This window comes from Triticum dicoccoides, chromosome 4A, assembly GCF_002162155.2.
Source record: "Triticum dicoccoides isolate Atlit2015 ecotype Zavitan chromosome 4A, WEW_v2.0, whole genome shotgun sequence".
Classification (NCBI taxonomy): domain Eukaryota; kingdom Viridiplantae; phylum Streptophyta; class Magnoliopsida; order Poales; family Poaceae; genus Triticum; species Triticum dicoccoides.
The window spans coordinates 191,093,710-191,110,117 of NC_041386.1; the positions used below are offsets into that span (position 1 = coordinate 191,093,710).

Genomic DNA, 16,408 nt, shown 5'->3' on the forward strand with positions numbered 1-16,408 from the left:
GCCAGACCATCGTAGGAGAGTACAGTAAGAAAGCGGCGGACAAAGGCAGACATACCGACAAGGAGAAGTTGAGCAGGGAGTATTGCAGCAGCGCCTCCCCCGGCGAGCGAAGCGTAGGGCCGTCACCGATGGGCGTGCCGACGCGCAGGACGGCAGGTGTAGAGGCAGCCAGGAAACCGCCCCGGGGCAAGGAGCCAGCCAGAATGGCCTCCGGACTAGCCACGGAGATGTCTCTTGCCGCCCCGAGTGCTCCGAGGGCAGTGACGGCGCCCGTGGCGCACACGGCATGGGGAGAGGCGGCCGGCGGAGCGAGCGCAGCGCCCAAGGAGGGCGAGGGGCAGGCCGAGCCCATGTGGGTGGGCTGGCCAGCCGACAGGGTGGCCGCCGTGGCCGGAGTGGCCAGCGACGGTGGCTCGAGCGCGTCGCCTATCCTATCGCCAGAGCGGCCCAGCTCGTTCCCCACCGCTATTCATTTTCAATAACCGCAAATTTCACCTACACCATACCTGACTTGTGTGGATATCGATGGAAAATAAGATCTAATCTTTTTTTTTTTGAATAAATAAGACCTAATAAGCTTACTTTACAACCTAGAACGAAATGTTAGCCTTGAGCATAAAAATTAATATTACGACAACAGATTTGGTATGGAAATGGAAGCATACAACAAAATCTTCTCGCCGCAATGTCAAATAATATCAAAATGCAGAATTCCTGTCTGCAAAATTCTGCATTTGCATAAGATAACAACACAGTAGAGTACTATTGGCGAAGGAAGAATGGAAGTTTCGGCGAGAAAAATAGATAGAACGTGCGCGCAGGCTCGCGCAGCGACAAGCCACCGACCATTCCGCCCTAGCCGTCCTCCCTCCCTCCCTCCTACGAAGATCTCTTTCCAATTAAACAAACGCTCCCCCAAAAATCCACCTTCCCACCAGTTAACCCATCGCCCTCCTCCAGATCCCAACCTCCCTAATCCGTGGCCAGCAGAAGCGGCGGCGTTTCTAGGGTTAGTACCACCGGGCCGTTGTTATTTCCTTATCTTAATCCTCCGCCGTGTCCCCTTGAAATTTCTATTCGAACTCGTCATCAAGTTATTAGTACAAAAAATGATCTTGTGTTTCCCTTTGGTCGAAGTTAGATGCCTTGCGCAGAACCACCTCCGGGGTCGCCGGCTGTGTGTTGTGCCGGCATTTGTTAGTAGAAACTCTTGTTATGTACTCCGTTCGAATCCGTTGCTTACATATAGACACACGCATGGGCATAGGCGCGTAGTGGCTGAAATCACAAGCTGAGATTATTATTTTGGTCGTAATATCCGGCCTTGTGTTGCCGTTGGTTGAATGAAGTGTGAGGTTTCCTTTCTTGTGGCGTTCAAGAATCAAGATAGGGATACGAGTTGGTTACCGAAATGACTAAATTGTATGGTTTATGGCAGGAAGATAAAAATATTACGCACATAATCTGTTTTTATTTTTCACCAATAGATTGCCATGGAACTTAGGATACTCAATCTATCTGATAAAAAGGTCTGTTCAACAAATTAGCTGAAAGTTCATTTTGTTCGTTGTCGCCATGCTAGTAGATACAGATAGTAATTTAAGGGCTAAGCTGCAAACCAAGAGATGGACAGCAAAAAGAAGAGGAACAGGAAGAAGAAGGGAAACCAAGGGAAGAATACTGGTGATGCGGTGACCAATGCCGATGAAGCTGTTCCTCACAGCCACAATGATGATTTGGCTCCAAAAGAAAATTATAGTGGTGCTGATGCAGATGATGCAGTGTCCAGTGTTGGAGATGCAGTGTCCAGTGTTGGAGAGGGAACACAGTACCAGAATCACGAGCAGACTCCGCATGCAAAGCAGAATGTTGCAAACGCTGATGAAACCATATCGTCGTCTGTTGGTGAGGTGATTCCATGCGACGAGAATCACGAACCTACCATGACACAGGAGAATCACAAGGCCAGTAATACAGTCTATGCCGATCAGATGAGCATTGGGATTTCAGATTCTACCATGGAACTTGGCAAGGACCGACTTTTTGAATCAAAGCTTGTAAGTTCTTCTGTAAAGCGTAACTGCACTATCAACGGCCTCTATCTTTTCAATTCAAGTTTGATATATCTTCACTGTGAACATCCCCTGATCATGCATACCTACCATCTAACCGTTCCTGTAAAGAAGAATGTTATCATTTCTGCAATATTGTTGCTAGATACCTGCTCTTTCATCAGTGAAAATTACTTGGATTTCTCAATTTGCACTTCCAGCTCCGCATTTGCACATTTGATTCTTTGTGCTGTTCATCCTTGTAAATACACTCATTGGTCATTGCCACCGCAGGATAAATTACACGATACAATAAAGCAATTGGAAGATGAGAAAGGTTTATGGCTTCAAAAAGTGGTATGTATGCATGCCCCTGTTTTTAACATCGACATACATAACAGTATCATGTACTTTTTTGCGGGGAATATCATTTATTTGTTTAAGGGTAATAATTGAGGAAAGGGATTATGTATCAACAGATGCAAAGCCTGTTTGCTGTCTGCTTATTATCTGAACCAGACGGTCACTTCTGAACATGAAAAGACTATTTTGCACACTAGAAACATCTCATACAAAATACTCTTATATTTCTTTTCCTGCAGAACGAGATGGAGAGCGAACTTGAAAAGTTGCATAACAAAGTGGGTTATCATGCACAAAATGAGGTATGTTTTATGTGCTGGACGTAATCACCATTTGATTTGATCAATGCAGCTGGGAAATTATCTTACTCTCTCGAGTCTACTATTTATTTTCTTCCATGTAGCTAGGTGAAATGAATTGAATTTTCTTACCTCATATTGCCTTTTATTTTAGGTCATTTTGGAGGAAAAACTTAATAATCTACAGAATGGGTACGATATGCTGGTTAAAAAGGAGGTATTTGCTGTTCCTTCTACTTATTTGTTTCTTTGATGAGAAAGGTCTATGTGCCAGTCTTGTTGTATAGGAGGTCAAACTTTACCAATGAACTTTGGTTTGAGCTTAGGCTTTGACACTGGTAAAAAGTAAAAGCAGTTTTAAAAATACAATGAAGTACCTTCCTTCCATTTTACAGGATGATCACCCCAAAATGACTGGATCATCTTTTTTAGCTTGTTAATTTAGTGCCAGGGGTTGCAAAGCCATGCTATTTAGCTTGTTCACTCAATCGGTAGTTTAGTTCTATTAATGCAAGTGATGAATCAAAATCACTAGATATGTCGTTGGGACGAGATGTCTTTGGGTCGTCCCAAGCAGCTCAAACTTCATGTATGGAGCAAATCACTAATCAGGCTTGATTTATTTAAAGTTGCTGAAACAGTAACACCAATATAATATTTATTTCGCAATTTCACGTAGGAAGTTTTGGATAACAAAGTCAAGTGCGTAGAGGATGTCAATGGTGTCCTAACTCATCAGGAGGTAATGTTCAGAGAGATTACTTATCACTACTTTCTCTTCGCGTTTTTTATGCCTTCGGGGACTTGTATCATTTTTCTTTTTAACTGTTTTGGGTTGACATGCTGCTTATTTTCTTCAGACTTCTCTTAAAGAAAGATTAAGTTTGCTGGAGGAAACCAACAAAGCATTACAGGAGCAGGTAAGAATTATACCGTCTGTTTCCAACTGTTTATTTTTCTTCATTGTAGCTGGTTGAGAAAAATGAATCCTTAGTGAAATGCTAATATCGCAATATGTATCCTATGGGCAAGCATTAGTTGTTTTTTCTAAAAGGAGATACAACATACGTACTTTGGTTCTGCGGAGTAGTTGTTTATACTTAATAAACCTAAAAAAAGTGTCTAATAGTTCATATGTTGGTATATGAATCTGTCAGATCTGGACCTTCAATTGTTCGGTTTTCATATGTAGCATGTGCACATTTACTTATATATTCTGATATTACTATTTAATAACAAAGCCTGGCAGGTGAAGGTATTGGATGAAACTTCAAAAAGTACTGTTGAGGAAAATCAGCGGTTGGTGGTAAGTGTGGATGAATTGGAGTCAAGATTACAAACCCTTGAAGCAAAGATTGCACTTACTGAAGCCTCCATTACTAAAGAGGTAAGTTTGTCCAGAACATCGCTCTATTGATTCTTATGTTTATACCCATTTGATTTCTACCAACCTACAACTGAATATTTGATCTCCAATGAAATTGCCTGGTCAGAAATACGTATTATTTATTACCTCTTTGTAATAAATTCTTAGCATCCAGACTATTCTATAAAACTGATTTTTTTTATGATGCAGGTTCCTGAAAATGAGGTGATGAATCAAACAGATCTGTCCGGTTCATTTCTCCATAAGCAGACCACTGATTTTACGACCGTGATCAGTAAAGTAAGTATGTTACTATGCGAATGTTTGTCCATTTCCGTAAGGATGTTACTGTACCCAAAAATTATCTATGTACGTAGTTCATTTACATGAATATCCATTCTGGGTGGTTACAGTTCAGTTCCCCACTTGTTGGGAATGTGATTTCCTTACATGTCGCAATGATTCATAATTGCTTAAATGCAATGTTTCCCTGTGTGCAGGGTAACGAACTTGCTGCTGATAGAGGTCTGAACAGTTCGCTGGCAGTTACTTCGGACAATATCTACAGTCATGTCAGCAACATTCCTGTTGGTGCCTATTCTAGTGATCATGCAGATGAAACTTCGGTGTACGTTGCAGAAGCAACGAGCAGCAATGGTGCTGGCCAGAGCCTCATGAACGCAAATGCATGCCAAGGATTTGATGAACCAAGAACAAGTGGTGAAATCGTGCCGGTTCCGTTGGATGATATACTGATTCATGAAGATGATCCACAGACAGCTGAGGAGGTTCCATTTACTGATGCCCCCATTGTTGGCGCACCCTTCCGGTTGATCTCGTTTGTTGCTAGGTATGTCAGTGGTGCAGACTTGGTGAACCAAAAGTAACTCTACATCTGCCCATCGGGCTGCTCGAGATCTGTGTGCTGGAAAGAGGAGTCCTGTTTTTTGTTGCACTGACATAGTTTTCAGTAAGCTTTTGGAACTTCTTCGTAACATTAAGATGGTGGCGAATGTGTTGGACGGGTGCATTGGATTCTGCAGAGATATGGACGCTATGGTGATTTGTGGCGGTGCTTGCTGCCGATAGATTTTTCTTCCTCCCCTGTAATTTTATCAGGGGCGTGAGAAGTTATTGTTCCGGATTTATACAAGAGGGCTTTGTCTGACCATGTGAGAAGCTGTACTGGCCAGATTTATATTATAGTAACATCTGAAATGTTGGTATGCCTTGTATTCTCTGAGTTCTGGTATGTGGGTGATACGGCCACCTTGATTGGTTATTACTCCCTCCGTTCCGTTCTAAGTGTTAAGGGTGCGTTTGGTTGCAGTCATCAACCGGAATGTCATGGGTCGGACCCGTTCCTAGCCCCGTTCTGGTGTTTGGTAGGAGTATAGAGCTGGAACGGTAACCGACCCGTTCCTAGCCCCGTTCTGGTGTTTGGTAGGAGTATAGAGCTGGAACGGTAACCGACTGGTTCCCACGAACCGAATATTCAACGCGCTCATACCTCCAAATCGAGCGGAGCACATGGAACCGGTCGTTATCCTCGCACTCCCGCAACTCTATCGCCTCTCCCTCTCTCGACACGAGCGGCGGCGGGTAGCAATAGGCGGCGTTGGAGGGAGGCGAGCAACGGCGGGCACCGAGAGACGGCGCTGGATGGAGGCGAGCGACGGCGGGCACCGAGAGACGGCGGCTAATGGAGGCGGGCGGCGGCGTAGATCCGTACCAGAGTGCACGAGCAGCTCCTGCACGGCCTCATGCATCACGAGACGGCCGCGCTGGATGGCCGCGAGCGACGGCGTTGATCTGTAGTACGCGCAGCTGTGCGGCCTCGTGCACCGCTAGGCGCGGTCTTCGCGCCCAGGTGTCTCCAGTCCTGTGCCGGCGCCCAGCGAGCCCAACCAGTGCGCCGGCGATTGGGGCTAAGCCCTGTACTGTTGAGCTCCCCATCCAATTCAGCCTTTGTCTTGTCGAGATCAGCCATTTGACTGAAACCGGCTGTTTTTGGTGTTCTGAAATCTGATTCAGTGTATGCACTGCTCTTTTTTAATTCAGCTTAATCTTGCCCATATGTGTGTGCCAATGCATCCAGTGGTTTTTGATTGACTGAAATCCAGTTCAAAGTTTAATATATTCTACATAATCACAAGCAGACAAGTGTAGGGATGAACAAATCCATTTCATCACATATCTGAAACCAAACACTAAAACATAACCGTTCCATTCCTCAGATTTGCATTAACCAAACACAAGGATGGAACCGACCCATTCTACTAGAACGGAATCATGACATTTCATTTCACTTCGTTTCTGAACCAAACACACTCTAAATGTCGCTGATGTAGACAAGACACTTATAATATGGAAGGGATGGAGTTTTTGCATGTTTCCCTTTATAGTGCTATACTAGTATTACTCTAAAATCACAAATATAAAATGTTTTGGATATTTCAATATATACGACATACAGACTGCAATGAGTGAACAAACACACAAATAAGTTAGAACATATATTTTGCCCAAAAAAAAGGTTAGAACATATATTTTTTCTGATGAGAACCGAACCTCGTTGTGAGATCCGATCCGTTGTTGTGGCCCGACCTTTCACGGTACTCCACCTTCAGTAACAGTAACCTCTCGCCCGCGCACGCGATGCACACGAAATAGAGGGTTTGAACCTTGCGGCTCAGCACGAGAGAAACAATCTGGACGACGGCACCTCACGCGCAAAACAATTTCCTCACAGAAATCGCAACAAAGAGGTTTTCTAAAGCTACCTCAAAAACTTGATACGGGTGTCTACCCTGAAAACACATCTGTCTATTTCATATCAAAATATAACCTCAGTTTTACATGGTCGCACCTTTGGCCTTTATAGGCTGCACACACGCACAAAAAATAGATAAAAGGAAACTCTAAACCGAACCTGAAACTTCTCCCGAGACCCACAAGGTTACATGCCTTATTTTTAGCATGCAATCTGTTACAAGGAATATCTAATTCTAAATATGCTTGGACTATAATTTGGTGCGCCATTATTTCCTTTAATTGTTCTGGTGGACCTCATCCGACTTCCTTCAAACATAGCAGACTCCACACGCTCCATGGCACGTTTGCACTTGCGTGATATTTGTGCGGCTGAAACAAGAACATAAATCCTAATACCTTGATTCTTCGTTTAACTCCTTCCATATCTCCGATTAAATAGCCATAATTCTTGGTTGCATGCACCGAATGGATTTTGCCTCCTACAATTAAAACAGAATAGCATTCTATGTGGCTTTTATCTCATATTTTTCTCTCTTTATTTCTTGCACCATTGTACGCATGTCAAATTCTGAAATAAATCTTATCTGGTTCTGAGCTTGGGCTTGTTTCTTCTTTCGGCCTATATTAATTCTGCCCGATGCATCAACGTGCATGCAGGTATTAGCTAGTGTATGCTCATCTTCATTACTTGGCCGTAGATACTCCAGTGTAGATGCATTGTACTTTCGCACAACACCGGCTTCAGATGAAACATCGATGACCTTACTGTTTTTATTACGAAGGGTCGTATCATCATCTCCCCCTTGAATCGAAACCGTCCTCGGTTTCGAGTCAATTTCTTCAACAATATTTTTATTTGCAGACTGAACGACCACCGTAAAATTTTCGATAGCTTTGACCCTCTTCTTTTCTACTTCTGATGCGGCATGAGCAATATCTCGCTTCTGACGATCCGCCCTATACTGATCAAATGTGTATGAGTCAAGCGGTACATACTGTCCTCCATGAGCAAAAGAAAATTCTCCCACTGAATGATATGTTAATTGTCTTTTATCCGTCCATGGTTTTCCTAGCATTATCGAACATGTATGCATGTGCATAGGAAGAACATCACACAAGACTAGATCACCATATCCGCATAAACTGAACTGTACCTCGACGCGATGTATAATCTTGACAAACTTGTCCTTCCACCAAAGCTCATATGGTTCTAGATGTTCAATCAACGGCAGGTTCAAAGCATCAACCATAGTCCGACTCACCAAATTCATCCCAGAATAGCAATTCATCAAGGTTGAACAACTCGCCGGCCCTACACGCACACGCGTAAAGCATTGGTACCACGGCAAGGCACGCAATGGATCCTTCTCCACCGACATCATCAATTGCGAGCTACAATCTTTCCTCATGATAAAAAAAATCCAATAGAACTCGAAGAAAAATATTGTACCGTGAATAACCTTGCTCTGAATACCACCTGATGAGAACCGAACCTCGTTGTGAGATCCGATCCGTTGTTGTGGCCCGACCTTTCACGGTACTCCACCTTCAGTAACAGTAACCTCTCGCCCGCGCACGCGATGCACACGAAGTAGAGGGTTTGAACCTTGCGGCTCAGCACGAGAGAAACAATCTGGACGACGGCACCTCACGCGCAAAACAATTTCCTCACAAAAATCACAATAAAGAGGTTTTCTAAAGCTACCTCAAAAACTTGATACGAGTGTCTACCCCTGAAAATACATCTGTCTATTTCATATCAAAATATAACCTCAGTTTTACATGGTCGCACCTTTGGCCTTTATAGGCTGCACACATGCACAAAAAGAAGATAAAAGGAAACTCTAAACCGAACCTGAAACTTCTCCCGAGACCCACAAGGTTACATGCCTTATTTTTAGCATGCAATCTGTTACAAGGAATATCTAATTCTAAATATGCTTGGATTATAATTTGGTGCGCCATTATTTCCTTTAATTGTTCTGGTGGACCCCATCCAACTTCCTTCAAACATAGCAGACTCTACACACTCCACGGCACGTTTGCACTTACGTGATATTTGTGCGGCTGAAACAAGAACATAAATCCTAGTACCTTGATTCTTCCTTTAACTCCTTCCATATCTCCAATTAAATAGCCATAATTCTTGGTTGCATGCACCGAATGGATTTTGCCTCCTACAATTAAAACAGAATAGCATTCTATGCTGGCTTTCATCTCATATTTTTCTCTCTTTATTTCTTGCACCATTGTACGCATGTCAAATTCTGAAATAAATCTTATCTTGTCCTGAGCTTGGACTTGTTTCTTCTTTCGGCCTATATTAATTCTGTCCGATGCATCAACGTGCATGCAAGTATTAGCTAGTGTATGCTCATCTTCATTACTTGGCCGTAGATACTCCAGTGTAGATGCATCGTACTTTCGGACAACACCGGCTTCAGATGAAACATCGATGACCTTACTGTTTTTATTACAAAGGGTCGTATCATTTTCCCCCGCAAAAAAGAGAGAGAAAAGGTTAGAACATCTTATGTTTGTGACCGGAGGGAGTAGTTCTTCATCTATTGCTTGGGTGCGATCTTGTGAGGAGCGATGTGTGCGCATCTGCTACTTGCAAGCAGGTAGTAGAAGATAATCAATGTCGTCAACTGACACAACAATGTCTGATGCCCACGAGCAGAGGCAATGTATTAAGATTACATGTTAAAGAGACTACCAATTAACTTGCACGCATGGACTATTGGCACAGTTATAGGGATACAAGGCTTGTTCATGGAATACAAGCCAGTGCTTGAGTTGCTTCTGGACGAACAAGCCAGCCAGAGCCAGCATTTACGCCGATGGAGGGTTGGAGTCCCTGGGGTTTTCATTGGAAGAGGCGCAGCTCTCGGAAGCGGTGAACTGCCGGAGGTCCTCGATCATCCTGATCACCTCTGCCATCGTGGGGCGCCGGTCCGGGGACCGCGACGTGCAGGCCATGGCCAGCTGCAGCATCTGCACCAGCTCATCCTCGATGTTGTGGTACTTCATCAGCGTGACGTCGAACACCTCGGCGGTCCACTCCTCCCGGACCACGGAATGCACCCACCTGGGCAGGTCGATCACGTCCTCCTGCCCCTGCGACTGGAGGGGGGCCTTTCCGGTCAGCATCTCCATGAGGAGCACGCCGAAGCTGTAGACGTCCGACTTGTAGGTGAATTTCCTGGATTCATAGGTCTCTGGGGCGCGGTAGCCGACCACCACCCGGGAGGTGTTGATCGGGAGGCTCATCAGAGTGCTCATCCCGTAGTCTGAGACGTGAGGGTTGTGGTCTTGATCCAGGAGCACGTTGGTGGACTTGATGTTGCCATGAGCAAGCTTGGGGCCTCCTTCTGCATGGATGTGTGCAATGCCCTGTGCTGTTCCAAGTATGATCTTCATCCTCGTATTCCAGTCCAATGGGGTCTTCTCCACAAGGCCCTTAATACCTGTTCATCACCACTTTAATCAGAACATGAACATTGCCACACCATCTACAGAAAGGCTATTTTTTTTCTTGTTTCTGCTAAACAATTAGAGCCATTTTCAGTGTGTGGGTAATCAACAATGTCCTCTTAACAGAATAAGAAAGTGAAGTTCATGAATGTGTATATTCTACATATCATAGCTTGCTATCTGCATGGTCATTTTGTGCATGTAAGTTTTGCTAGCTCAGGGATGATAGGCATGTTTGTCTTATGCTAACAAAACAATGGATCTTTAGGCAAACAAAATTATGCAGGGGTGAAAGGCATTAGCGTACCGTGTAGCATGGCTGAAAAGCTTCCAGTAGTAACAAATTCATAAACCACAAGCTTTTCATCCTTTGAGTAGTAGTAAGCACGCAGAGGCACGAGGTTTGCATGTTTGCCTACCCTTCCGATAAGCTCCATCTGCTGCTCAAATTCTTTCTTCCCTGCCACAACATCCTTGAGCCTCTTGACAACTACTATAGTGCCATCCTCGAGTAAAGCTTTGTAGGCGGTTCCATAGCTCCCCTTGCCAAGGACTTCTGCGGAAGCTCTCAGTAAGTCTTCCAAGTCAAAGTTGTAACTGCATCCCTCCAAGAAAACCAACTTGTTCTTGGCAGCCATTTGGACACCACTGCTCACATCCGCTTTATGCTTGTCAATCCTTGCACCATCGGCTCCCTTGCTCTTGTAACCAGCTCCCGCTTCTTTCCTATCCTTCCTCTTTGAAAAGCACACGGTGAAAACAACAGCAGCTAGCAGAAACACAGCAAAGCCTCCAACAGCAGCCACAATGATAAATCCAGTAGCCACTTTCTTTCCATGTCGTGGCAATGTTTGCGACGGTGGTAATGAGGGTGTCGGCGAAGGAAGAACAGAACATTCAGCTAGAGGAGGCCCACACAGTCCAGGATTCCCCAGGAATGAACTATTTGAGAATACTTGGAGGAAGGGAGGAATTGAGCCATTCAGCTCATTATTGCTCAAATTTAATTGTCTTAAGCTTGGAAGCTTGAGATCAGGAATAGGTCCAGACAAAGAATTTTCTGCTAAATTCAGGATAGATAACTGAGTAAGATTTTGCAAGCTTGTAGGCATTTGCCCTGTAAAGGAGTTGTAGGAAAGGTCAAGGGTGATGAGGCCTGGAGAAACAAAGGAAGGCAAATCTCCTGACAGTTCATTATGCTGAAGAAATATGGAACGTAAAGAAGGGAGTGAGATGACATCAGAAGGAATGCTTCCGCTCAACCGATTAGACCTCAGGCTTAACACCTGAAGGGAGACAAGCTTGCCAAGAGTATTTGGAGGAATTGCACCAATCAGCCCAGCAGCTGGTACCCTAAGGGCAAATACATGTGACCGATCCTCTGCGCATGTTACACCATGCCATGAGCACAGCGAGATGTTTTGATCCCAGTTGAGCTTCTTGCCATGGTAGACTGCGGAGGAAAAAGCAAGGAGAGCTTGCTTCTCAGAGGCTATGTCTGCTGTAGCCAATGAGATGAATAGTGATAGGAGCAGGTGCAGACAGAGCAATGGAAGCAAAGAGCCTCTAAGATTTAGATAACCCATTAGAGAATATCTCGGAGTCAACTTGACTAAATGAGCAACAACTTCATCTGTTTACGCCAATGTAATAATGAAACAGCTGCAATGAAAATGAAGATTTTAGTGCTAAAATATGATAAACTGAAAGAACAACTTCAAACATAAATCTATTTGCCTTTAACTCGTTATAAAACTGCAAGCAATAACATGAGATATGTGGGTGTGCACGCGGAGTGTGGGAGGAAACACAGTTCCTTGTGCCAGTGTGTAGATGCGCGCACCTGTGGAAGACATAATGAGGACTAAGGAAGAACAAACACAAAGGCAAAGCCCCACGCGGTCATGCCATGAAAGACCAAAGCACTATCAAAGGGAAAATATTCCTACTGGAGCCTGACAATTTTATAAACTTGTGTTTGAAGCTAGTGCAGCTTGCTTCTCTTTTTAAAAGGAAGTCAAATAAAGCGGAGGAAACCGAAGAGTGTGAATGATCAGAAATTGTGCATGGGAAGCCTCTAGGCTGGTTTTGCAACCAAGCCCTTTACTGAGCCTTCTTATTCACTACGGAGATGATTCCCTATGCTCCTGAAGCATTGTCAAATCATAGGATAACAAATGCATAACAGCTAATCAACACCAGGGACAGGAATTATGCATCCAAAGAACGGCGCTCATTTAAAGGCAATACAAGCATGAGATAAAAAGTTGCACAAGAAAGTAACTAAAAGTAAAAATAAAACATAGTGGTAGGGTCGAGATGCAATGATGTAAAAGACGGAAGGCATCAATAAAGCAGAGAAAGGGGACGCAAGAAGGAAACTAAAGCTCATCAATACTGGTCTCCAAGATGAGCACATCATATCACACACCACTTTCTTGAATGGAACACCAAAGTACGATTACCACAAACCAAATATAGTCTAGACACGAACGCTCGTTTCCAGCATCAGGAAACCACATCACGTGGCACTTTGTTAAAGTGGGCTCAGCTTAACTAAGACAGGCTAAGTATACTGTAGAGGACAGCACGCTTGAGCTCACTATCCAAGCAGTCAGATCTTACATGATTGCAGCAGCCTTACCGCCAGTTTTGAGCTAATCCATTGGCAAGTGAAATCAGCACACATGATGTTCATTCGTTTTTTTCAGGATAACAAGCCCAGTATGCAAGGTAATTGCCAATATAAAAAGCTGCTGCCTGATCAGAGAATCCAACTAAACTAAATAAAGGTTAAAGGAGAAGTGACACAGATAAAGGCAAATCTGAACCAGACTAGCCTAACTATGTGAAGTCGGGAAGCTAGGGCAGTGGCAAGGAGATGCTTAGTGTGTGGAAGAAGATCCAGAGTGAGATTTGCACATGCAATTGGACCCTAGGGTTGCTGCAGCATTGTTTACTCACTCCAAGATGTAGGTTAGCGTGCAACTGTTTACTGAGTACCAAGTTAAATGTGTCGTATTTTTAATTTCATGGAACAATCGAGTACTGGCCGGTCCTCCAAAACCACTGCTGAGGACATGATTTTTCAAGGGTTCAGAGTTGACGCATTTGCAGCCCTTAAAAGCTCATCAAAACCAGTGTCGCCGTGTGTAATATTGCTTTGTTTTTCTAGACGTTTTAGCGAATTGTTAGAGCAGTAGAAGTGTGGCTTTTCCTTTAAAGCAAAAGAAAAAAATGCTGTACTGTGCAGTACTAGTGTACTACTAAAAGGCTTCATGGCATAGATGCTTTACTGCTAGTGCTAGATCTACACTATTCCACCAGGACAAAAAACAAGAAATGTACGTAACACATAGATTAAAACACAGTCTATTTTTTTCTCCAAAAAGGGGGTTAAACCCCCGGCTTCTGCATCATTGTGAACATGGTCCATTTTTTTGTCTATTACTCCCTCCGTTCCTAAATGTAAGTCTTTGAAGAGAATTCACCATGGACCACGTACAGAGCAAAATGAGTGAATCTACACTCTAAAATGCATCTATATACATCCATATGTGGTCCATAGTGGAATCTTTACAAAGACTTATATTTACGAACGGAGGGAGTACTAGTCTGTAGAACAAATGTATAGCTAACAAATACGTTGAATTTGTATGGCCTCCTTCTTTTCAGCTTATAAGGGCAGTATTTTCTTGTGCAGAGCAAATCTAGCGTTTGGTATTCCTGTTGCCGGCAAGCGGCAGACTCATTATTTACTAGAAACTGTTGGTTATCCTGGTTCCTGGTTGCAGCCACACTGGTTGGGTCTTGCCAAAAAACAAAAAAACCTTGAAAGGGTAGTAATCGACTGTACTACAAGCATAGAGTAGTTTAATTAGTGCACCCGCAAAAAAAATCGTTTAATTAGTGAGAACCAGGGTGTTGCGGGATAATAGTGGACGGGTAACAACTAGAAACGGGAATTGAGGAGCGTCTGGCTGAGAAAACCGGCCATAGAGGCGCACATAAGTCACAATTACTTGTAGTAACTGAAAGGATTGCAGGAGAAACCAAACCAAAAAGTCTAGAAAACAAGCATCTTCCTCCGTGTCCGTGGAACTGAACATGAACGAGGCACGCGCAGAGAAGAAGAAAATGAGGGAAATGCAGGGGCCCAAGAGCGGTGCGGTACCTGGAGCGCGCGCGGCGGAAGGGGTCCTCGTCCGGTGTAGAGATGGCCAGAGTATACGCGACGGCGACGGCGGCGGCGGCGGTGGTGCCGGTGCGAGTCGAGAGCAGAGCAGAGGTGATGGAGAGAGGACGGAGCGTTTAAAACGAGGAGGAGCGCTGCCTGGCTGCCTGCCTGACACTAGGCTTGGGCCGGCCCGTATGGAGTGGAGCCGCAATAACTTTTTGCGCAGCGGCACGCTCTTCTCGCTGCCTATGCGCTTTTACCGTCGTGCCCCACCACCTGCACTGCACATGTCCCACCCAGCTGGTCAAAACCCGGACTGTAACCGCTGCACGGCACTAGTCCGCTCACCAGTTTTTTTTTTTGAATTGGTTTCCCTTGTCTTTCATCCGCGCCAGCTTAGCCATACTAGTAGTACTAGTTGAATGCCCGTGCGTTGCCACGGACACACGAAATCCGAAATATGATGTGAAAAGATTACTCGACAAAGTGATAGCATGGACTTGGATATTTTAAATGAGTGCTTTTTATAGAATATATTTTGACAAAAAACAATGTTAAAGGTAATTCAAAATCCATGAACATGGATAAACTTGTTTTTAAATGTAGATAATAACTAAATCATCCGTGAAATTAGCACATCTCTTAAAACACCATAGACACAAACAAACATGACGAAACAGTCACCTACATAGTAGATACAAACCAAGTACGTGATAACACTTACAGATTGAAACACACAATCATGCGTAATAGACATAACCAATGTCTACTATATGTACTACATGCGCTGAGCTTTCTTTGTATACATTCTGTGTCGGGAATCCTTTGTAGACAACTCGCTTGCTAGGAAAGCCCACCTCCACTCAATAAATTGCTGAACAAACTTCATATCAATCAACCCACCAGTTATTTTCTGGCGAATATCTGCAAAAATATATAGCATAAATGTTGCATTTAATAATATTTAAACTTTGTGTACATATGTTAATAACAATCATAAGTAATTGATTGGTAGTTGATAATAAGTCATGACTACTCACCATCAAGTGTGCGTGCTGCAGTATGATCCGGATTGAATGCAAGGGTGGTGTAGTTTGAAGTTTCCGGAATTCCTATTGCCAAGATAAAAAAATATTTAAGTCGACATAACAGTACACTTGATAATCACTGTGTAGTTTGAAGTTTCCAGAATTCCTATTGCCAAGATAAAAAAATATTTAGGTCGACATAAAAGTACACTTGATAATCACTGTGTAGTTTGAAGTTTCCAGAATTCCTATTGCCAAGATAAAAAAATATTTAGGTCGACATAACAGTACACTTGATAATCACTGTGAAAGTAAGACCATGAAATGGTAAGGTTGATAATCACAGTGAAAGTATACCTTGTGGTGTAATATTTGCTCTTCTTGGTTTGTTATGACGCGAATTTGCTATTTCTATCTGCACATTGCTCTTGTTGATAGGTTCATTTTCATGGTTAACAATATCCATATCTATCAGTGACACATTCTACGAAGTGAAATATATATACAAATATATGAATTAAATATAGTACTGCCATAGTATGAATTAAATATAGTACTGCCATATTTCCCCAGTAATAGTATAATAATTCATATGTAACATGCAAAATAAAAGATTAAAAAGACAAACATCTAAGAAGTTTGATAGCACTGACAGACTGCCTAAATATCTCGGTTCTACAATATATTATATAATATAGAGCCTTGCCAAGAAAACAATTGTACAGTTGTGACTCAGTCTCACTTTGTCCTCACCGCTCGCCCCTTTTCCCTTTAGCTAGCCACCCACCCAGCTCCCCTATGCAGCCGCCCACGCGTCATGGGCGCATCCGCACACATCGTGCGACGGCGCGAGGCACCCATCCCAGCCCAAC

At 43.6% G+C, this 16,408-nt stretch overlaps 2 protein-coding genes across 4 annotated transcripts; one reads left to right on the plus strand and one right to left on the minus strand.

Annotated features, from left to right (window-relative positions):
• Positions 1 to 806: 806 nt before the first annotated feature.
• LOC119285621 (meiotic coiled-coil protein 3-like) lies at positions 807 to 5,314 on the plus strand. Of its 2 annotated transcripts, none has more exons than XM_037564951.1 (10): positions 807 to 1,009; positions 1,583 to 2,057; positions 2,346 to 2,408; positions 2,654 to 2,716; positions 2,868 to 2,930; positions 3,393 to 3,455; positions 3,574 to 3,633; positions 3,963 to 4,100; positions 4,290 to 4,379; positions 4,580 to 5,314. In XM_037564951.1, the coding sequence occupies exons 2-10, from the start codon at positions 1,626 to 1,628 to the stop codon at positions 4,964 to 4,966; spliced, it is 1,359 nt and encodes a 452-aa protein (XP_037420848.1). In that variant the 5' UTR covers positions 807 to 1,009; positions 1,583 to 1,625; the 3' UTR covers positions 4,967 to 5,314. The 2 variants fall into 2 exon arrangements, with proteins under 2 accessions (XP_037420848.1, XP_037420849.1); XM_037564952.1 differs by having other exon boundaries at positions 1,586 to 2,057.
• A 4,140-nt stretch (positions 5,315 to 9,454) lies between these two features.
• Positions 9,455 to 14,689, minus strand: LOC119285622 (probable inactive receptor kinase At5g58300). Of its 2 annotated transcripts, none has more exons than XM_037564953.1 (3): positions 14,506 to 14,689; positions 10,639 to 11,993; positions 9,455 to 10,324 (listed from the first exon to the last, which is right to left on the minus strand). In XM_037564953.1, the coding sequence occupies exons 2-3, from the start codon at positions 11,915 to 11,917 to the stop codon at positions 9,690 to 9,692; spliced, it is 1,914 nt and encodes a 637-aa protein (XP_037420850.1). In that variant the 5' UTR covers positions 11,918 to 11,993; positions 14,506 to 14,689; the 3' UTR covers positions 9,455 to 9,689. The 2 variants fall into 2 exon arrangements, with proteins under 2 accessions (XP_037420850.1, XP_037420851.1); XM_037564954.1 differs by lacking the exon at positions 14,506 to 14,689 and adding an exon at positions 12,175 to 12,402.
• Between the last annotated feature and the right edge of the window lie 1,719 nt (positions 14,690 to 16,408).

Excerpts from the sequence above, each read along its gene's own strand:
- LOC119285621 (XM_037564951.1), top strand. The coding sequence starts at position 1,626 with ATGGACAGCAAAAAGAAGAGGAACAGGAAGAAGAAGGGAAACCAAGGG. Across the intron at positions 2,409-2,653 it reads GTTTATGGCTTCAAAAAGTG|AACGAGATGGAGAGCGAACT; the intron begins GTATGTATGCAT and ends CTTTTCCTGCAG. Across the intron at positions 2,717-2,867 it reads GTTATCATGCACAAAATGAG|GTCATTTTGGAGGAAAAACT; the intron begins GTATGTTTTATG and ends CTTTTATTTTAG.
- LOC119285622 (XM_037564953.1), bottom strand. The coding sequence starts at position 11,917 with ATGGGTTATCTAAATCTTAGAGGCTCTTTGCTTCCATTGCTCTGTCTG. Across the intron at positions 10,325-10,638 it reads CTTTTCAGCCATGCTACACG|GTATTAAGGGCCTTGTGGAG; the intron begins GTACGCTAATGC and ends GGTGATGAACAG.